The sequence below is a fragment of the Tursiops truncatus genome, chromosome X, assembly GCF_011762595.2.
Source record: "Tursiops truncatus isolate mTurTru1 chromosome X, mTurTru1.mat.Y, whole genome shotgun sequence".
Classification (NCBI taxonomy): domain Eukaryota; kingdom Metazoa; phylum Chordata; class Mammalia; order Artiodactyla; family Delphinidae; genus Tursiops; species Tursiops truncatus.
Window position 1 is genome coordinate 117,125,564 of NC_047055.1, and position 22,409 is coordinate 117,147,972.

At 40.3% G+C, this 22,409-nt stretch overlaps 1 protein-coding gene across 7 annotated transcripts in view; it reads right to left on the minus strand.

Moving 5' to 3' along the window:
• Positions 1–6,296: 6,296 nt before the first annotated feature.
• MOSPD2 (motile sperm domain containing 2) overlaps positions 6,297–22,409 on the minus strand; it is a 59,844-nt gene continuing 43,731 nt past the window's right edge. For 2 of the 7 annotated variants that reach the window (XM_004318922.4, XM_073799333.1), the window contains 6 exons: positions 22,017–22,129; positions 19,362–19,458; positions 18,490–18,586; positions 17,731–17,860; positions 9,245–9,347; positions 7,252–8,657 (listed from right to left, as the gene is read on the minus strand). In XM_004318922.4, coding sequence (XP_004318970.1) covers positions 8,520–8,657; positions 9,245–9,347; positions 17,731–17,860; positions 18,490–18,586; positions 19,362–19,458; positions 22,017–22,129 — 678 coding nt within the window. In that variant the 3' untranslated portion in view covers positions 7,252–8,519. Of the gene's footprint in view, positions 7,064–7,251; positions 8,658–9,244; positions 9,348–17,730; positions 17,861–18,489; positions 18,587–19,361; positions 19,459–22,016; positions 22,130–22,409 lie in introns of those variants that run through there. The other 5 variants (XR_012329294.1, XR_012329293.1, XM_019925605.3 and 2 more) reach the window with 5 other exon arrangements.

Below are 22,409 nucleotides of genomic sequence, written 5' to 3' on the forward strand. Positions count from 1 at the left end.
GAGGGGGAAAATGAGGCTGGGAAGGTCGTCCTTCAGCAGCTTGTAGGCCAAGTTAGGAAATTTAATCACAGGCTGAGAGCCATGGAAGACACTTAAGGTTTTAACCTGGGGAGTGATATGATAGGACCTGGGGAGTGATATGATAGGATGTGCATTTTCAAAGAGTCCTCAATGTCCCTGACTACAGTATGAAAGAATGACTGCAGAGAGTCAGAGGGGAGGCCCAGACACTGCCTGAGATTGTTGCAGAAGTCCAGGTGAGAGATGCTGTGGATTGAAGAAGGGGGATGGCAGTGGAAAGGGGAGAGGCCCTGTACGGTCAAGGATGAAGGTCAGGTTTCTAGCTGGTGTAAATGTGTTACTGAACCAAACTGGGTTCTGCTCTCTCACGTGCAGTAAAGCCGATCTATTGACACTGGGTGTGGTGAAGGAAAGTGCAGCATTTATTGCAAGGCCAAGCAGGGAGTATGGGTGGCTAAGGCTCAAAAGACCTGTTGGCTTTCAGGGAAAGGTTTTTAAAGATGAGGCGAGGGAGAAGGTTCTAGGGTGTGTGATCAGCTCGTGGACATTCTTCTGATTGGTTGGTGGTGAGGTAATTGGGACTCAGCATCATCAACCTTCTGGTTCCATCTGTCCTTGTGGTCTATGTGCTTGTGGCTAACATGCAGTTAACTTCTTCCACCTGGTGGGAGTTTCAGTATTTGCAAAACAGCTCAAGGATATGGCTCAGAATATTATCTGTAGTCCTTGAGGAGGAACTAAATTGGTTCCGTAGCTAAACTATTGTTATTTTGTCTTGCTTGTTTTCCTTTGTTTCTGCTTTTTCTCATTCCTATGATTAAATTTGCTCTTTGTAACTCGGGGAAGGCCTAAAAGGCTAAAGTTTTCCTGTAAACAGGAGGCAGGCAGAGGACCTGGCAGGGGAAAGGTCTGTCCCAGCAAGGCCCCATAGGGTCCTGCTTGATTACAATCCTCCCTTTTCCTTGATACTCCTAAATCTTGAGGGGGAATAGGTGTGGAACAAGAAAGGGAATAAAGTTTTGGATAGAGAGGTTAATTATAAACTCAGCAGAGGAACTCAGTTTTAGGGGTACTTGGTTTTACATGGATGGAGGGTGGTACCATCCATTGAGATAGAAACTGGACAACTAGGTCTGGGGGAGGATCATGAGTTGTTGTTGACATTTTGTGATGGACACCTGGAACTGCTGAGTTGATGGTGGATACATATATCTAGACCTAGAACAGGAGGTATGGTTAGAATATCGAAGGGTTAATGGCTTGCTGTTGCTAATTGCAGCCCTGGGTGTGGAGGAGATCACCTATGGAGAGAAAGGAAAGAGTCCAGTTCTAACTTTAACGTCTTGAAGACTTGGTGGAGGACTTGGCCAGTAAAGGACACTAAAGTGGGAGAAAAGAAAAGCAGGAGTTTGTTGTCTCAGAAACCTAGTGGTTGGTACAGCCAAATGCTGCTGCAGGAACTCACTTCAGTTTCAGGCTGAAGCAAGTCCAATGGAAGAAGTGGTAAGGAGGTCGTTGCTGGATCGTAGCAAGTACCGTTTTGCTAGAATGATGGGAATAGACACTAGAATGGAGTGAGATAGCAGGGAGCAAGGTGGAAGTGGAGATGTGGTGAGGACCCTTCTTAAAGAGGTTTGTCTAAGAGGAAGCCCATATTTTCCTTCTGATTTTGGCCTTAACTATGTGAGCAACCTCACTTATATCTGGCTCTCAACTCTTAGAATCAAGATGGTCTCTTCCACTGTATATAGAATGGTAAATATGAACGTTTTCCTTTCATTCATTCTCAGTTCTCTTGTGTCTCTTAAGAGAATCTTGCTGATGGTGATTCTAGTTTTAAAGACAATACATATATTTATTATACTACATGACCCCCCACACACACACTATTAAGCAAACCAAATGCTTTATCTGGTGTTAGAAAGGTTTGGACTCACCAAGATATGGTTACTATATCCATCTCTATTTTGGCACCTTCCCAATGAATTTAGGAAAGAAAATTCTGACTATACTCAATTCTACCCTAAGCACTGAGTTGAGGATATAATTTCTCTATAACATACACCTCCACCTTTAATGACTAAGATCTTAAGTGGTTTCAGAGATCTCAGAGCAGTAAATACTGGGTTTACAAGGAAGCTTTGCTTTTTACATCAGTTTCCTTTTAAGCAACTTATCAGTTCAGCCACATGAAAAAAATTTAAATCTTGGTAGACTGCATCATACTATTGTTATTTCCCCTAATTATAACCTTCTCCCTCTCCACCCCTGCAAAAGGAAGTAGCTGGAGTCACAGAGTATTGGAAAAGTACCTAAAACACATTTTTGACATTTAGTTTATGACTGAGAACAGTGATTTGGTATTTGACTCAAGCCCATTTGCCTGTTAGTGGGTGAAAACAGTTCAGGGCAAATTTAACTGCAAATAGTAAGTTGTACTGAATGAATCTGTATGACAATATTAGGGTGAGGGTTTGCTGCAGAAAAGAGAGAGGAATATTGGAATGGGAAAGACAAATGATTCACGTCTTAGTTTGTTATAGTCCCAGATCCTGCAAAAGGGGACAGTCATAATATTAGTAGTTTTAAAGTTTCTTGCAGTCAGAAACGAACATACATAGAAGGTAAAATCAAGTTTGAATTCATGGGGCAACAGCAAATCCATGCAGAAGGAGTTTTGGGTGACTTAAAAAAGCTAGTGACATTTTCAACACACACATACATGCACTGCTCTATAATGACCTGAAAATTTGCAGGGGACTTTTTGGAATAATTAGAATTCAAGGCACTGGACTTTGATACAAAGTAAATTAGATAGTAAATATACTGGGAATCATGATGCAAGTCTCCATAAGAAAATGATTTTTTTCCTTTCTTAGTTTTAATCTTTTCTCATAGCTACCTTAACAGAGCATATGTATGTCCGAGAACACTAATTTAAATAAACTAACTGAAATGGATTCTTCGGAAAAAAAAGGAAAGTTTAAAAAAACTAGTTGTTTTTCACTACAGCTTCATTTACAAAAGCACACAATTACTGGAAGTCCTCTTTGCCCTAGCTCATTAACTCATCATGAGAATGTTTCTTGAGTGTTTATGATCGAGTCAATGTTTAAAATAGTGGAGACATACTTTCCCTTAACAAATGATTTATAAAAGTTTGAATATTTGTGTGCACTGAAGTTATGAGACTGGAGAAAGACAACCGGGATAGAGATATACTGTCCTCCTCGACTATCATTTGATGCCTGACACAGAAGTTGTAGTCTGTTTCTTTTCATGTGAGGACATCTGTGAATTCAAAGCAGTCAGTCAGACTGGGTAAGATTGGGTTCAGCTTTCTGACCCTCTGTCTCCTGGTCTGCAAAGTGAGGGGACCAGATCGGATGAGCTTGCAGGTTCTACCCAATACACACTCTGTATAACCCTTTCCATTGAGTGGGGGCTGGGGCTAGTGAATGGGATGGGCTAACACTCCCATGATTTAGGTAAGCTTACACGGCAGGAGGGATTTGTCAGATGTAAAGTTTCTAATCAGTTATCTTTGAGTTCATCAGAAGGGAGATTTGTCCTGGCTGGATCTGATCTAATCAGGTGAGCCCTTGGAAGTGGATCTTTATCCAGTTGAGCCTCCATGGAGGATGTCATTGGCTGACAGTCTTGTGAGACCTTGACCAGGGAACCCAGCCATGCTGTACCAGACTCAGCCCACACAAACTATGAAATAATTCGGGTGGTTTTAAGATGCTAACTTTGTGGTAATTTGTTACTTGGCAATAGAAAACGTCTATGATCTGATGGTATTAAACACATGACTCCTTGAGGTGACTAGACTATGGCGGAGACAACTAGTAGCTGCACACCCTACTAGGTGCCCTTCTACAGAGTGATGGATAAACCTCTCAGAAGGTTGATGCTGCACAGCACAGCCCTCCATCAAAGTAAACAGTACATTAACCTGTACGTTTCAAACCTTTCACAAAGTAAGTTCTGTCTGTAGCTTAGAATTCCAAGTACGTTTCCAACCAAGGGTCTTGAGTGGTTATTTGTGTTTTGTCACCTCTGCTTCTCAAGTATTCTATCTTCTCTTTTTCGTCTCCTGCTGTTTAGGGTAGGTGAAGTTCTCAGCTGTCCTTTCAACATTGTAACCTATTACTCGGATGTGGCAGTTCTGAGTGGTTGTAACAAGCAGTGGACTTGGGAGACTAGACTAGTTCAACTCTTGGCTCTGAAACCAACTAGCCTGTGACCTTGGGAAAAAGAATTATTTCTCAGGCTCTTGGTTTCCTTATCTGTAAAACACAAGGTCTTATCATGTATTCTCACATTGTTCAGACAAAGGAACACGAACAACTGGTCATTTCAAGGATTCTGTATTCTTGCCCGTTGAACCAGCTGTCTCAAATATTTTAACATGTGCAAGAGATTGGCTTTACTTTGCATGGCAGGGGACATGAGTAGGGTAGGGAAGAGAATCTTTGGACATTAGAGGGAAGTAATTATATTCAGTGTTAAGGATGAAATTGTTATGAAGATGTGAAAGAGCCTATGTGATATTTTGATGGAATTGTTACAAATGTAACGGGAACCTGTTATGGGTGGAATATTGCAAGATGAATTCCAGGTGTGGGTGTGCTGTTATGACGGGGTGTGGGTGCAGTGGTGGAAGGAAGAAGCATCAAACCAAGTCTTCCTCAGACTGGTAAGGGATACTCCTTTACAGGATTCAAGGCAGTTGATCATCACTGGCCATCTACATGCGTCCCTTGACCTGGGCACCAGAATTCAGAGTGAAGTACCAAGAAGGCAAGGATGGGAGTACAGAGCAGGGAAACGTTTAGAGAACTGACATTTGGCTTTGAGTGAGATGGGATATTCAGGACATCAACCCAAGTGTGAAAAGTTCTAGGGAGCTGGAGTGGAAGGTGGTGGAGGCAACATCAACAAAGCCGGGCTAGCCTCTCCGGGGCTGCTTTTAAATGCAAGATTTCCTCTCACTCTCACACTCATCCTGCGAAGTTGTACTTTGATATCAGAGGCACTTAGGGATGAGGAAACTGAGGCTGAAAGAGGTTAATTAACATTCCCGGGTCACACAGGTAGCAAATGTCAGAGAGGGGACTTGAACCCGGGCAGTCTTCATTCAGAGCCCTCACTCCTGACCACCACTCCGTCAGCTGGGACAAATGGGAGGACTTCCATTCCGTGCCCTCGGGCCAGGAAGAAAAGGGGAGTCCTGTGCTTCTGGGGACCCACGTTGTTCTGACATCAAGAAACCTTGAGTTGCTGGTAGAATTTAGAGAAGAGCCGGGTCGCTGTAAAGTAACTGATCCTTTCCTAGCTGGAGCCTTCCCCGCACAGGAGCTCTTCCCTAGAAAGTTGCATCTTTTGGGAAAGGAGGCCACACCCTCAGAGTCCTGGGTAGGTGTGGGGCTCCTTGGTAGGTTACCGGTCTGTCTTTGTGGCTCTGTTTTGAATTTCTCCCATGGTTTTGTATCTCGACCTCTTTTGCAGTTTAGAAGATGGACCTGTCCTTTTCGTTCTATTTTATGGAGCTGCACTTGGGAGCTGTGTCTTCCAGTGGCGAGGGGAACCACACAAACAATCCCCAGGGCCTTTGCCATCACTATCCGGGGCCGCCCCTCCTGAACCACACCCACGTGCCGTGCTCCGGTGCCTTCTCGCCGGGACCACCTGCCATGCGCCCGGCAGCCAGGTAGGATTTCTTGTCAGCCTGCTTCCCGCAGGTTCCTGTCAGCAGGCAGGTGTATAGGTACTAGGATTGAGGGATGTAGGGCAATTCTGACATGTGTGGCCACTCTAGTGATAGGTTCTGTGATGGAGCCCCCAGCTGTGACAGTGAGGCCAACGCTAGGTCCGGAAAATGGAGAGATCCCCTGAAGAGCAGCCAGACCCTGACCCAGGGGTGAGGAGAAACGGGACACACTAGGGACGGGTTCACCTGATGACACAATTGTGCCTTTGGAAGTTTGTGATGCCATCCTTATAAAAAGGTAAGTAGGCGCAGAAGAAATTAATGTGATCTTTGGAAGGTCAGAGTGAACCTGAGCTTTGATTTTTAAGATGCTTTATCAATTAGAGACCAGAGGTTTTTCCTGATGATATTTATTGCATAAATGTAATTATTTTTCTAAAACATATTAAAATAGAAAACATGTTCTTTTGATCAGTTTATACAAAGAAAATACCAATATAGTAATAAAAATACTGAAAATATATGAAAAGCACCAGAACATTAGAGAAATTACACCGGCAACAATTCTAGGAATATATTTTTGTTTTTTGCAATTGTACAATAAAGTGCTATTAAATCCAGTCAAAATTAGTGGCAAGATATAAAAACAGTTATGGTATATTATGAAATTTGAGGCTAGGTTTACCAGCAATTGTATCTTTAGGCTACTTGCCTATAATGATATTTCATTAATGTTTTCATGGAAACTCTATGAATTTCCATTCCCAGTGAAGATAATTTAAATCTGAATGTTGGTCCTTGGTAATTTGGTCATGAACAGGTAATGACATATTAAAAAATAAAATTATTAATTATAGCGTACTCAGTCATACAGACGTGATTAAATAAAATCAAACAAAGACACAATAAAATCAAATGTAAATATATGTGATCAATTAAGACAAGTACAGAAGTTTAGATGCCTTTGATTTTATGGTTAATTTTCAATATATTTTGCTTAGTCACATTTAATAGACACACAAATGTTAACAAGAAATGTTATTAAATTCAACTGGCCAGACATCAGGGAAAAACATTTTAGTGAGTCAATGTAATTTTCATGTGAAACATTAAAGGGACACCGTCAGGACAATACATTTCCAATTTTGACTATTTCCTCGCTTATTTGCTGAAGAACAAAACACATACACAGATACTTCGGGATTAGATTATAACAAAGCCAGGAATCTAACATATAAGGGGAAATCGCTGTGCACACACACAGGGAGATACTATGGACAGTACTTAGGGTGGGCTGCAGTCAGTTTCACGTCTGGAGGTGGCAAACTGAAACAGAAAAACCCAAATTAAGACGAAGTATCAGACCAGTGTCCATTTAAGGTTTTATTTCCTAGGCCAATTTTGAAGGAACTCTATTTTTTCATTCTTCATAATGCCATTTGGGAATCATCACATTCTCAAAATGAAAGCCGCCAACACTACAACCTCAGAATAAAACATTCTGCAAACATGGCTCAATCAAAACTCAAAATTTATTTTACAGGCAGACTATTTTTTTCTTTCATATAAAGTAGATTTATATGTGAACCAACATGGACCAAAACTGTTTATATTAAATGAGAAAACAAACTACTTGCATTAGGCTCTGCTCCTGCGAGGTGTATCATGTTACGAATTGAGGAACCGTCCTCAGTATTGCTGTGACAAAGGCAGAATATATCAAGTGAGTCAATTAACCCTGGTCTGAAGTTTTTACAGTATTTTTCACTCTTAAACCGAGAAGTGACACTTTCGATTTATTTTTTCACCCTTACCGAAAGTTCCCTTCTCGTGGCTGATTTTAGCAAGGAATTGAAATGTAAATGAATTATACTGCTCTGCATCTCAAAAACTAACTTTTCAAAAAAATTTTATCTAACTCCTTTCGTTTAGAAAGGAGGGTGAAGATGGTCCAATGGAGGATCAGGCCTTTATAATAAGTGAAGCAAAAGGGTCCCTGTCCAGCCAGAGAGAGCAACGTGAAACTGCGTAAAAAAAGACAGGAGAGGTTCTTCTTCTGGACGTTACTGACGGACAGAATTTAGAGAAAATCCAACCAGACTTAGTTCCCCAAATCCTAGCTAAATGAGAGTGTGAGTGTTCATTAAAAAGTCTGAGATTAATAAAAGGCAGGCAGGCCGTTAAGGAAGACGGATAAGAAACAAAGGCTAAAGGTGGTTTGGCATTAAGTAGTTGTACATTCCAAAAGAACATCGACTAGCATCTGTTAGTAGTTCTCAAAATTACAAAGTCATGGTTACAGAAATTACTCTGTATGTTTTTTCAATATACATGTTCTTCTATATACATAGTATAGAAAAGCTAGTAAGTTGGCTCAGCTATAATAATTCTGTCAAAAAAAAAGCAGATGACAGTTTTTGGCTGCAACAAAGCATGTTACTTTTCCGTTCAGCTAACATATATACATGATAAAACAAGCTTTAAAAGTATTAAATCAAAAGGGAAAAATAAATTATCTCTATTAAGTCACACAACAGATATACCTTTACTTACTTGACTAACTACCTATAGTTTCTTGTAATCAGTATCTTCAGCGTTTCCTTATTGTTAACAGTTTATTTTCAAGACATGTTTCAGTCCCCCCCCCCCCCAAATGCCGTACATTTCCTTGGAGGAAGGAAGCACAGATGTGTGACACTTTCAGCATGGTGGAGAAGTTCTGGGAGGTACTTTTTCCAACTAATGAACGGAAAAGCCATGTTTCCTACCGAGCACCACTTCTTTAACTGTACAACAAATAGAAGAGAGAGATGACAAAAGCAAGCGAGACCACTGTTAAGGAAAGCAGCCATTGCTGGAACCAGATACAATGCTGAACTTGGTCTTCAAGCTTCCTATTGCTTTCTAGTAAACGATTGAGCTAAAGAGGGGAGAAAAGGATGAAAGGTTTGTATCAATAAAACAGTACAATAATCAAGTGCATGACAAATGGGAATATTAGAAATCCCACAAACATTTATGGGATAGAGTCCATCTACTCTGAAAGGCTGGGAGCTGGGAATGCAATTTGGTTGCTGAACGGATGTGTATCTGTTCTCATTTTGAAAAGGTCTAATTCTCTAGTTGAGAAAGGAACAAAGCAATCATTTCCTGGAGGTACTGAAACCAGCTATTCAGAAAGAGAGCCCCTCCACCTTTTTCAAATTTAAATGCACTACATGGTACCTTTTCCATGAGATCAAGTTCTTCGATACCCCCCAAAATACCATGCGCTTTGCTATAAGGTCCCTAGTCCAAATTGAAATAGCCAGAGCTTTCAGAAAGTTAGTTAGAAGATCTCCAAAAGTAACGCACCACTTACCATTTCTGATCTGGCTTCCCTTCACAAAGAAGAGAGCATTTCTGTCGTGGCTATGCCAAAGGTCTGCTTTATGTCAGTGGGGAAAAAATGGATTTCTAATATTGATTAACACTAAAGACTTATAGTTAGGAAGAAAGAACACTTACCTGTAGATAGAGCTCTTCACTGGTTTTATCTGACATGTTAAAGGCATGGTGTTTTAATGTAAGAGTGGTTGGCTTAATGCTCTCAACAATATGGCATCTTAACCTATGAAAGTACAAAGGAAACATAACTTCTTAAAGTTTTTAATGAATTTTTGAAAAGTAAAGTGTAAAATGAAAACAGTTAAACACAGAAGTGTATGTAACAGAGGTGAAAGTACTCATTCCTCTCCCCAGATATACCTAAGGGAGCAGCTAGCTCAACGTGTGTTTATCTTTGAAGGGGAGCAGAATTTGCCACCCCAAAACGTGCCTCTGGGGCACAAGGTTTATCTTGAGCTGGTTATTTTTTAAGAAAAAGCAGACAAAAGTGGAAAGCTTTTTCACTTTTCAGTAGAAGCTCTGAAAAGTGAAGAGAAGCTACCTTTTTGTGAGACATGCACAGTTACAAGGGAAATCTCCATTTGTAAGGGTGTCTCCCTCTCTGCCAGGTACAGGAGGATGACTTTGTATCTCTCGAGACTCTTATCAATGGAGAAGGCAGAGACTTAAATCCGCAGGACAACCTTAGCCGTGTATGTTGTGCTTTTCCCACCATCCTCCCAGAACTGGCTCCCTCGCCCACAACATCATCTTTTCTCTTTAGCTGGAGGTGGTATTTAAGGTGGTGTCATGGGCCATTGCGGGAAGTTTTACTGTTTTCCTGGGTCTCTCAAAGTATACAGGAGGTATACATGCTAGTAAACTTCTGTTTTTTTCCTGTTTTCTTCTTTTCACCTGTCTGTGATTACGGGGGTATGGCGGGGGGTGGGATGGGGATCTTAGGCAAGAACGTAGAAAAATAAAGGGAAAATTATTTTTCCTCTCCTACAGTTTGGCAACCTACCCTGGGAGCTGCTGAGATACCATACTCACTTGGGAGCCTGCAGATGGGATTCTGGAAAACGGGCAGAAGCCCGAGAAGGGTAAGAATTCTTACTAAAGTCAGCTCTCCTGGATCTCAGTCTGGTGCAGTTGAGAGAGGAAGGTAAAAATTTCACCTTGTCCCTTCTTTTCCAAATTGAGATTAGCAGGAGAAAATATTTGTGTCAGCCAGTTCCTTAGTATTGTGACTTTGGTAGAGATTTTTGTTATGAGTATTTTTGTCTTCTACTGGTCCTCTTTCCTCCCACAGATGGTCATTGTTCTCTTTTATCTCTGTCTCTTGTGTTGTCAGAAGGAGAACCACAGGACAGATGAGCTTTTCCTTTCGTTTTACTCTGTCTTGAGAGCTTGGCTTTATGACCAGGGAGAACAGTCTCTCTGGTCTCTGCCAGAGGGATGATGCATGTGTCTGCGTGCATCTGGCGACCACCTCAATAGGCTGGGGATCCGGGACACTAACTGATAAGCAGCATTCTCTGATGCTACCGGCTCTCGTGGGCGACGGTCATAAGGGCCCCTTGTGGTCTCCACCTTCTTGTCTTATTTAGGGCTGGAAAAGTCCTGTTCCAGTAGTGCTTACCCCGTGTCGCAGGTTTGTAACTGAAGGCATATCATTCTTATGGGAAACGGGAGACACTTTTCACGACCCCATTCTAACCACGTGTGACAATGAAGGTCTTTGCTTCCTTAGGCTAACTCTGGGAGTGAGCTTTCTGAATCGTGTGAGGGCTGCATCTTTTGCACCCCGTTTCGGGATGCCTCTTGCATCCATGGCTAAGCCATAAAAAGGCTTATAAGTTTGAGTTGCTATTGAGATTAATATAAGATCATACTACGCAGCAATGGCCAAAAGATGGATCTTTTGAATTGGAAAAACTTCTGTGTTTAAACATTTTTTAGAGAGCTCTCAGCCTAAACAATTGTTTTTCTTGGTATCTATGGAAAGACCAACTTGAAAGGAGGACGTGAAGGAGTATGGGGGCCAGCCTTAGGGACGTCCTTAGTAAGATGAAATTACAAAGCTCTTTTTACCTCCACTTTCAGAAGACATCTACCGAATTTAGAGAAGAGTTAAAAAAGACTAGTGGCCATTCAGTTCCCCACTCATAGGGACCTTGATTGGCTGCTAAGGGGTGTTCTTCACACCCATGATTATACTGTAGTTATCAGACAAGCCCGATGGCCCCCCTAGGGAAAACAGGCACACTCACACGGGCAGCATATGACCAGAATTCCTCCCAAATTATCAGGAAATGGATCAGCTGAAGGCCAATATTCAGGGGCTGACAGAAGTAGGGGCTTTTTCCCCTAAGGTGAATTGGTCCAAGGTTGAATTGTGCACTCAGAAAAAGGAGAGCATTCAAAGGCCTTTGTTGGACGCTTTCTACAGACTTTGTACAGATGCTGCGTTAAGCCCTGAAACTCCAGAACATAGAAATCATTTGATTTCCGTCGTAATTGGAAATCTCCCTGATATAAAGCAAACTGAAGAAAATGTAGCTGGATGCCATTCAGGCTGCAATCCAATTTTTTGAGGAATTAAAAGCAACTGTCTTTGTCTTGCAAATCTTCACAAAACCAGAAATTCGGCTCTAGAAGCAATTCAAAGTTCACCTATTCTAACCATTCCAAAACCTGCCCTGTTTATCTCAAAATACTTGCAGGTATTATAAAAGACCACATCACTGGAAACAGAACTGTTCTGTACTTAGAAAAGTAAGAAAACATTTAAACGGTAATTTCGCTAAACCTCTGATAATAGGTAAAGTACCCCCAAAACTCCAGGAAAAAAACCCTTACTTTCTCTGTCCCTTTGAGGTGTAAATTTTCTACCCCACCTTCTGTAGGACCTGATAGCCAGCTCATAGAAATGCAAACTTTAGGAAAATGAAGCTCATCAGAAGTTAAAGAAAAGGAGCTATTTTGAAATTGGGCAAATGAAAAAAGCAAAACAAAAACCCCCACAAATATTAGTTTTAAAAAAAAAAAAGCTTTAGCACTCTGAGCAGGTAAACTTATTCCAACTGCCAGAAACACAGTTCGGATCCAACTGTTCTTTAATAAGCTAGTGAGTTTTGTGTCACTGTACCTTAATTCATGGCTAAAATTCTGGAACCAAAGCTATAAGGTCTCTGGTTTGCATCTGTATGTTTACATGTGTGTATATATATATGTTCTAAATGTGTGATATTTTCCTACTTCTGAATGGTACTGCCAAGATTAATTCATAAAAACTATTCAACTGGCTTAAAGAAAAATAAGTGCTTTTCAAATTGAATATTCCTAAAACTCAGAAATAGAGAAACTAACCCCAAATTTTTTTCAAGTTCACAGGATCTGGGATAATCTTTGGTAAATAAAAGCTGGGTTAAATCAAGACAGTATGGTACTGGCACAAAAAAAGAAATATGGATCAATGGAACAGGATAGAAAGCCCAGAGATGCACCCACGCACCTGTGGTCACCTTATTTTTGATAAAGGAGGCAAGAATATACAATGGAGATCAATTATACTTCAATACAAAACAAACAAACTGGGTTAACTGGTTGGTTTAATTATACAGGTCTTGATATAATAGAGACATGCAACCTTTATTCTACCTGGGCTTACTATTCAAATAAGTAAGTTCATGTTATCTCTGTTACAAAATTTGTCAGCAAGAACACCTTGGCATGATGGCTGATTTTGTGTAATGTCTCCTGGTGTTTGTGTGAAGAGTCTAAACAATTGTTGGTAGCAAGTAATTTAGATAAATGTCAGCGAGATAAACGTTAGGTGAACTTATCAGCAATGAGTATATTTTATGGTATATCTCTTATAAACAGTTTTCCAAATGTCTTTGGTAACTTGAAACTTTAGAGTTTTGCTAAGTTAAATGACAGGAAATTCACTGAATATCTAGATCATTTCCAAATAAGATAAAATAGTGAAACATTAATTACTACTTACTACACATAGGTTTATCTACTTCTGGCTTCTTATTACAGAATGAAAGGTATTTGGGTATATTAGTAAACATATCTTGTGCCACAATGAAAAACTATACTGTGAGGAAGTATCTATTTCTAGAAATTATGAAATATATTCATAAATTTGCCAATCCAAAGAATGCTGGTGTAACAGACTGCAAGTGCTTATTTATCAGTTTTCACTAGAAAGTAACATTTCTAAGGATTATTAAAACGACTAGAAATAAGTATATCAACCCTGTACATAAGAATTAGGATGTGTTTTTGGCCAAGAGAAGTAGGGAGGTGCATTTTTGTTAAGGGAAGTGAAAGTGATTTTATCCTAAAGTAAAGCTATAGTTATTTCAGAGTAGAAAGTAGGAGAATAAATGGATACAGAAAGTTGGGAAGAGACAGAAAGAGAAAATTTTACCTTGTGTAGTCAAGCTGGCTAAAATTGAATAAATTTGTTTTAAGGGTTTTAAAAATAAGCTTAACATCAACAGTGTAATTACATGAAACTAAATTTTCTTTTTTTGCTAAAGGGACAGTTTTATTGGGCTCTTGGTGTGGTGTGGTCTGCTCCTGATAAGAGATTGTGAAAGGTTTTTCTTTACCTTTTTAAGTAATCTGCCTAGAAAGAAAAGATTTTGCATTTTATCAAAATAATTTCCTGTGCTTCATCTTATCTTTATCAGCAGGTCTTTAATTAAAACTCAGTTTTAAGATTAGGAGCTACGTTTTGCTCGCAACTATGTGACCTTCTGTATTTGCCTTTGAAATGTTTTTAACTGTCACTTTGGTTAATTAAGTATTGTTTCATAATGATATATGGTTCTATTTAGCCAAGTGTCCAAAACCTTTTGATATTTTTGACAAACGTCCCCAAATCAAATTCTAAATGAAGTCTTTTTGACCTCAAACTAACTTTGGGATTTTCCCCACGGCCCCTGGAACATCTCAAAAGATGTGTTCTCTTTATAAAAAGATACTAAACCACTTAGGCTTATTTGATATGTTAAATTATGTGCGACACATTGTCAAATAAGAATACTAAACCTTCTTGATTGTACTTGTATAGATACATGTTTCACCTTCAAAGAGATTCACAAAAAGGACTCTGACAAGTACTCTAGAACACAGGTTTCTGATAACTTTTAAGACCGTAAAACTGAGCTGGGTAAGAATTTCCAGAACTAATGGAAAAAACTGAATTCAGGCAGAACAAAAATTAATAACGTGGGATTGAATGAATTGATGAGAATGATTGAAACACGTTTTGTTTCTCCAGATTTAAGGAGAACTTTTCCTCTTAAGCTATCTATGATTTACTGCAATTTGGTGAATTATACCTTTGTAAGCAGAATTGAGACAATTTTTCTCCATACCTGATCCCTCCAGAATTTAGAAACTCTTAGTGAATGTTCTCATTTTCATGGTGATATAGTTATTTGCACAAGTTCAATGAGAATCTGTTCTCCTTGTAACAGGACACAGTTGGAAATATGGTTGTATTATCAAGCTTTTGACTTGAATGTCATATTTGAAAATGAAATGCATGAAGTCGGATATGACCAGATGGCTTTAAGGAACTAAAGACCCTTGGAAACAACTGACCTGGTACCTTGCTTACAGGGTTCCAGACAGCCTTACTAGGTGAGTAAGGAAAGTCACTTCCTGGCAAGCTCAGGAACCTCAGAATATTTTGGGGACCTCAAGAAGACAGGAATTTGCCTAAATTAGCATAATAACTTTATCCTTGTTTACCGTGCTTTTCGTGATAGCCTTCCTCCACCCCACAACATCTTTCTTTTGTCTTTCACTGGAGATGGTAGTGAAGGTGGTGGCTTGGGCCATTTGGGAGAGTTACTCAGTTTTCCTGGGTCTCTCCCACGTATACAGGAGGCGTCCATGTTATGAAACTTCTGTTTCTCTCCTGTTCGTCTGTCTCTTATTACAGTGGGTCTCAGCCAAGAACTTGGAAGGGTAGAGGGAGAATTATTTTCCCTTTCCTACATCCTCCAGCTTCTTAATGCAGGTATAAATTACACACAGTGCTCAATAACCTAAGAGAAGTTTTTTATATGATATTCAGTAGAATTCACCTGATCTTCCGATTTGCAGGAAGCCACCCTTTCTAGATGGGAGGCAGTGCTTTCACCTGGGCCTTCGGTACCAAACCACCAAGTCCCCCTGTTTCTGTGAGGTAAGTGCTTCATTCTCTTTTGACAGTTATAGAACAGAAAGCCATTAGAAACTGATTTACAAAGCAACCCAAAAAGAAAGAAAAAACCCCATAATTTTGAGGTACTGTTTGATAAGAACTTCAAAAGTAGGCCCTCCTGAAAAGTAACTTGAAAATTTAAACATCTTCTCCATCTAAAAACATGTCACAACTGTCACCACAACTGTCACAATGAGCCTTATCTAGATCCGTGTTCCTACCTCGGCTTTAGGTTCTGTTCCTTCTAACTTTCTCAGGAATTTCACTGTCAATGGTTTATTCTGTAAGGTCAGCCTCTCCTTCGGAAATGGTCCTTACTATGGTTTTAAACAACGCTCAAATATCTCCCGTTACAAAATCCCAAACAACCCCTTCTCAACAACACAGTCTTCCTTCCAACTATGACCCTGGTCCCTCCCCGACAAGCCCAACGTCCAGAAGTCTTACTGCCTGTGTTTCTTTGGCATCTGGCTCCTACCAACTCACAGTGTTCCCCGTGAGGTCGTCAGTTAACCTCCATCACGTCACCAGCAACGGCCACGTCTCACACCTCATCCTTGACTGACGTTGGTAGCACTTTGTTCCTCCTCTGTGAAACACACTCTACCCCGGGCCTTACTGACACAGCTCACCTACTGCTTTCCCTCCTGACGCCCTGTATTGTTCTCCTTCATTTGGCTACTAAATATTCCTCTGAGCTGTGTCTAACTTTCACCCTCTCTCGCTGGGTACAAGTTAGACCTAGCCTAGAGGAAATAAAGCTCGTCTTCCCAGGCCCATTCTTATTCTTGTTCTCCCACCCTCTATGAATTGCCCGCAAAGGGTAATCTTGCCCAAGGCATTTCAGAGCAGGTCGACGTTCTCCCAGTGGTTTTACAGTGGTGCCCAAGCTGCTCCTCTGGGCCCTGTCTGCCTCCAACATGCTTTCTTACTATGGATCCTCTCACACCCTGTTCCAGCCACATCTGTATTCTTTCAACTCCTTATTTGAAGATTGAACTCAACTACAACCCTTACTAGGTTTCTCAGCTTCTCGTCTATAAAAAGGGAAAAATAACTACCTATGACCTAGGGTTGTTTTAGTGACTAAATGAATAAAGGAGAGTACCGCACTTAAATAGAACTTGCTATATGCCAGCGCTAGTCTAAGTGTTGTTAACTCAGTATCACTCGTTCATCTATGTCTGCCCACAGTCTATTTTTCTACAAAGCCTCCCAGAGTAATCCTTTAAAAAAAAACAAGCCGATCACCTCATGGCTCTGCTCAGCACCAACTAATGGTTTCTCCTCTCAAAACCAGAAGTTCTCACTATGGCAATGATCTGGCATCCCGTACTGGATTCAGGTTACACTGACCTCCTTGCTGTTCCTCACCCAGGCCAAGCACACATCTTTTTCATTTATGGTTCGCTCTACCTGCAAAGCTCTTTTCCCTGTTATCTATGTGGCCTACTCTCATTTCCTTCAGGTCCTACTCAAATGTCATCAGTGTGGCCATCCTTAACTACCCTCAACTGAGCTTTCTCAATCTTGGCACCACTGACATTTTGGGCTGGATCATTCTTTGTCATGGGGTGCTGTCTTGTGCATGGTGGGATATTGAGTAGCATCCTGGTCTCTACCTATTAGATGCCCACAGCACCCCACTGTCCAGTTATGACAACCAACAATGTCTCCACAGCACCCCACTGTCCAGTTATGACAACCAACAATGTCTCCAGGTATTGCGTCCCTTGGGGAGCAAGACTGGGCACACTCCAAAAAAACCCCACAACCTTCTTCTCTATTCTCCTCCTCTTTCCTATACATCTTTTTTGCACACATGCACAGACATACGTGTATATGCCTATATAGTCACAGGGTTTTCTCTTAAATAGGATAATTGTCATACATACTTTTCTGTGAGTAGGTTTTTTTCTTTTCCTAATAGTATGTCACAGGTATCAGAACAAACAGATGCACTACACTCTTGAATGGCTTCAGAGTACTTCTCAAATGCATTTCACTATTACTTTACGGATGAACATTTAGGCTCTTTTCCATTTTCCACTACTAGACAATTTTTGTGAAACAATGTTTCACTGCAGCAAACATTCAAGTACATAAGGTGAGCATTCCTACAAAGGTAACTGTTGTAAGAGAAAATCTGTTTGTAATTTTGACACATTCAGATTCTTGCATTGGCCAGCAAACAAATCTCTGCTATTAGCAATCTCCTAGAGAAACTCCAGGTCTTGTACCTGAGCCTTGTAGGGGTTGGGGCCAACAGTGTAAGCCTAGATGTCTGCCAAATGCCAGGAGGAAGGGATGCCTGCTTATTAGCCCATGTAGGTGCATTCCTCTTTGGGATTTTTCCCATTGCAATTTGAGAGCCTGTAAGGGAAAAGCATACCTATGCTCCATTACTTTGTTTCTGGGAACTTCTTTCCAGAACTGAGTCAATTCTGCTGGGCCTGTGCCAGATGACTGTTCCATTTCTGCAGCCATTATCAGAAAACGGTCTTGGGCAGAGACTGTTAAACCTGCATTCCAAAAGGGTAACTTATTATATAATAAACAGGAACCTTTACAAAGGGACAAAGGGTTGGCTATGTGGCTTAAGCATTATTCTAGAAAACACTAAGGAAAACGAATAATATGGAACTATCTTATTATTTTTTTTTTTTTGTGGTACGTGGGCCTCTCACTGTTGTGGCCTCTCCCGTTGCGGAGCACAGGCTCCGGACGTGCAGGCTCAGCGGCCATGGCTCACGGGCCCAGCCGCTCCGTGGCATGTGGGATCTTCCCGGACCGGGGCATGAACCCGTGTCCCCCGCATCGGCAGGCGGACTCTCAACCACTGCACCACCAGGGAAGCCCGGAACTATCTTAAAAAAGGACAAAGTTCTCCTAAAGATGAATAATTTTTTTGTTTGAAATTCAATTTTAACTGGCATCAGTTTAAACAATTTTACTTCTTAAAAAAATTTTGTTCTAATGAGAGCCATTCACCCGTCTCATTTTACAGGTGAGAAAACAGATGCCCAGAGTGTGGCGAGGTGACTTGCTGATACCCTGCTAATTTCTAGATTCCAGTCCAGCTTTGCTGAGTCATCACCCAGCCCCAGGCCTCCCATAACACCCCACTGTGGCCAGCCAGGTGACAACTCACCCCCGTGGGGAGACACGACTATATCAACTGATGCACCCGGGTCACAACTGCTGTTGCTGGGCTTGACTCTGTACTTTTCTGGAGCAGTTGTTCTCACCTGTTTACAAAAAAACAGTAGTCACATAACCTTTATGCTCTTTGGGGGGAAATGGCTTTAAAATGACTTAAAAATCATTAATAAAGTCTATAAAACAATCTTGGTGGTTACATATATAGAATATATCTTTCCCCATCTGCAGGAAAAAAGCATCTCAATCTACTAGAAAAAAACACTCATCAGTCTGTTACTTAGCCTTCCTCTTAAACTAAAAACTGTTACATATTTATTCTGTTAATCACCTGAATTTAATAATTCATGTTCAAAAACAACACACATTAGAACACATGTTACAATAGTGTCCAGAAATTTAAAAGCAGCAATCAAAGGACATCTAGGAAGTAGGTGATTTAAGGAAGGTAATACCCTACAATAAGGGGCAGTGGTGGAGTCAGTCCTGTTATACTTAATGCTCAGTGTCAGGTTAGTATCCAGTATAAACTATACTCCAGAATATACTACACTTGGGGGAAACTGCACTTTAGATTTTATAGTTTTATTTTTTCACTCTCTATGAATTAAATTATTCATACAATGAAAAGTGTCTTTTTTTTTTTTAAACAAACAAACCCTGGGACTAATTTGGACAGTACCCTATTACTGCACATTAAAGACTAAGATACAGACCTTAGGGAAAATTTTAGATAAGCTGTGACACACAGAGATAGAAGGCAGTATGACAAGCCTAAAAACAGAAATAAAACCACTGTGCAAGTTCAAAATTATCATCAGTCTTTCAATTTTCACACACAATTTATATCTTTCAGGTATTTACCTTAAATGCCACTATGTTTTTCGTTACATTTGTCAACGTTATTAAAGCTTTCTTTTCTTCAGATTCTGTACTTCCAAAATACAGTTCTTCCGCTGGGCTAGGTGACAACAAAAGCATAAGCCAATGGTATTGCTCAGGATAAATGACAATCTAATCATCAGCTTGAAGAAAAACATTTGGTTAATACTTTACACTCATTTGTATAAAGAGATTTCATCAAAGGAGATTACAAAACAATACCTAATATATTTTGTATTTTAATCTTACTGATTCAATGCACACTAAAAAGTCCTATGGTTTCCCCCTAGATCTAAAAGCAAAATAGGGACGTACAGGAGCGAATTAGGAAGATTCTGAATTAGTCCTATAATCAGCACCATCTTAAGGTTTCTTTATTAAACCTCTTTGGTAGGTGAAAGATAAAAATCAGAGAAGAAACTGCTGCTTCAACTTTACCTAATTACAAACATTAGAATGGGGCACATTTTTATACATCAAGAGAAAAGAGTATAACTCAAAATGGTCATCAGGGATATATTTAAGTAACAGAATAAGTCCTGACTATAGAAAGGTTTTTTCTAAATAATATGGAAGGAGAAAAACACAAAATATGGGGCAGGAATTACAGGAAAAAACTGTCAAAAAATCAGTGAGGCTCAAATGCAAATTTTACTGTTACTGGCCACTGTATTTTAAAAATAAAAAGACTCAAGCAAAGTTTGTGTAGTTTAATTACATGAGCCAAATCGGGTGCCTCCAAATGATGCAGAAGACTGTGATTTTTATTTGTTTACTTACTTTTAAAAAAAATTTATTTTTATTTTTGGCTGCATTGGGTCTTTGTTGCTGCACGTGGGCTTTTCTCTAGTTGCAGCGAGCTGGGGCTACTCTTTGTTGCGGTGCGTGGGCTTCTCATTGGGTGGCTTCTCTTGTTGCAGAGCAGGGGCTCTAGGCGCACGGGCTTCAGTAGTTGTGGCTCTCGGGCTCTAGAGCGCAGGCCCAGTAGTTGTGGCACACGGGCTTAGTTGCTCCGCAGCACGTGGGATCTTACCGGAGCAGGGCTCGAACCCGTGTCCCCTGCATTGGCAGGTGGATTCTTAACCACTGCACCACCAGGGAAGCCCAGACTGTGATTTTTAGATAAAAAGGTGAATTCTTCAGATAGCCCTTGACTATAAGCTCCACCTTTAAATAGATTCATTTAATATCAGGAATATGTGCGTTATCAGAGATATTTATTCATGTAAAGAACACACATTTTAAAAAAGTGCTCTCCCAGGAGAGCTGTGCCCAGCTTTGGACAAGACATAAATTAGCATGGTTGCTGGCATCTTTTTAAAACCCAATCTGAAATATACCACAGAAAAAACAGGAAGGTTAATGGATCTCAGAACTGCTCTCAGTATCCAGCACAAAAACCATGAAAAGCTCTAGGGAGACAGAGGTTGGTTAGGGGTGTGTGGTGTGTGGTGTGTGGTGTGTGTGTGTGTGTGTGTGTGAGAGAGAGAGAGAGAGAGAGAGAGAGGGAGGGAGGGAGGGAGGGAGGGAGAGGGAGAGAGGGAGAGGGAGGGAGAGGGAGGGAGGGAGGGAGAGGGAGAGGGAGGGAGAGGGAGGGAGAGGGAGAGGGAGAGGGAGAGGGAGGGAGAGGGAGGGAGTGCTGATTTTCTGGAGAGATGGGTGGGCACTGCAGAGTTGGCTTTCTCCCTAGCCGGATCTTCTAGCCATACCTTGATAGTTACAAGCCAGGACCTATGGTTTTGACAGGCCTCCAGAGAAAAAACTAACTTCCAAACTAGTAGAGGGAAAAATGGGAAACAAATTCCAAAGTGGGGGAAACTACAAAGAAAAACCACGGAAAAGAACATGCACGTGTGTTTCCCTCCTTCCCTCTCACACACAGACTCCTGCAGATGGTGAAGATAAATCCAAATAGAACAGTTTTCAAAATATATGTAAACAAACCAATCCTGTCGGAGAATTTCAGATTTGATGTTTAAAATGTCTGGCTCTGTTGTTCATGAGTCTTTAACAGTAACATACAAAGGTTTCAAGTAAAGGGATAGAAAATGATACAGTAGGCCATTACTAAATAAAGTTGGTAAAGCAGTATTAACATAAGGCTGTACAGATTTACCAACCAAAAGCATCATTAGTGAGAAAGGTCTTTACATCATGATAAGGAAACAATACTGAATTTTTTGGATTGAACAACCTAGACAGAAAAAGAGAGATGTGCTGTAATTCGGCTTTGGTAAAAACCCTATTTTTCTGGTTCAGCTTTAGCTTTTGGAAGGTCAAACTGATAAATGGCTACTTCAGTGTCATTTCTGGCAACCTCAGACTTGTGCAAGTCAAACACTATCAGTAAAATGAGAAAAATATATGTCATTCAGATTTGTTGTTAATATATGAATATTCACTCTTATTACCTGATGCGGGATAAAGGCCCTTTAAACACACTCAACAGAATAAATAACAAAAAGGTAGCTACAAATACCCACTATATCTGGAAACCAATGTGAGTCTTCAGATAACCCTTAATTTTATATTTCCACAGTTTCAAAAACAGGCCAGAAGTTTTCTTAATTTTGCAGTTCCCTCAAAAGGATCAAGATATATTATGAAAGCATAGTTAATAAAATCCTCAACTAGTACCTGATGTGTAATAAGGGCCCTTTAAACACACTCAATGGTTTCTTGAAAGCTTTCATTTTGGAATCAACTTTTTCATTCTCTTCTGCTTTGAAAGTAGGTTCATTTATGTTAACCTAAAGACAAAAAATACATATATATATATATGAAGAAAAACAGATAAATTGAATTTCACACTGACAGGCAGTTCGTTAGGTCAAAAAGTAAGCATTGTAGTGACTCAATCCAAATTGCAATCTTTAACATGGGTTTATTATATCTAAATTATATATTTAACATATAGTAACCTGATGATTGACCTATATTTGAGTGCCTACTATGTAAATAGGCCCTTTTAGAAAATGTAACATGGTCATTCCCTTAAGAGTTTTTATTTTTTTGGCCACCCCACATGGC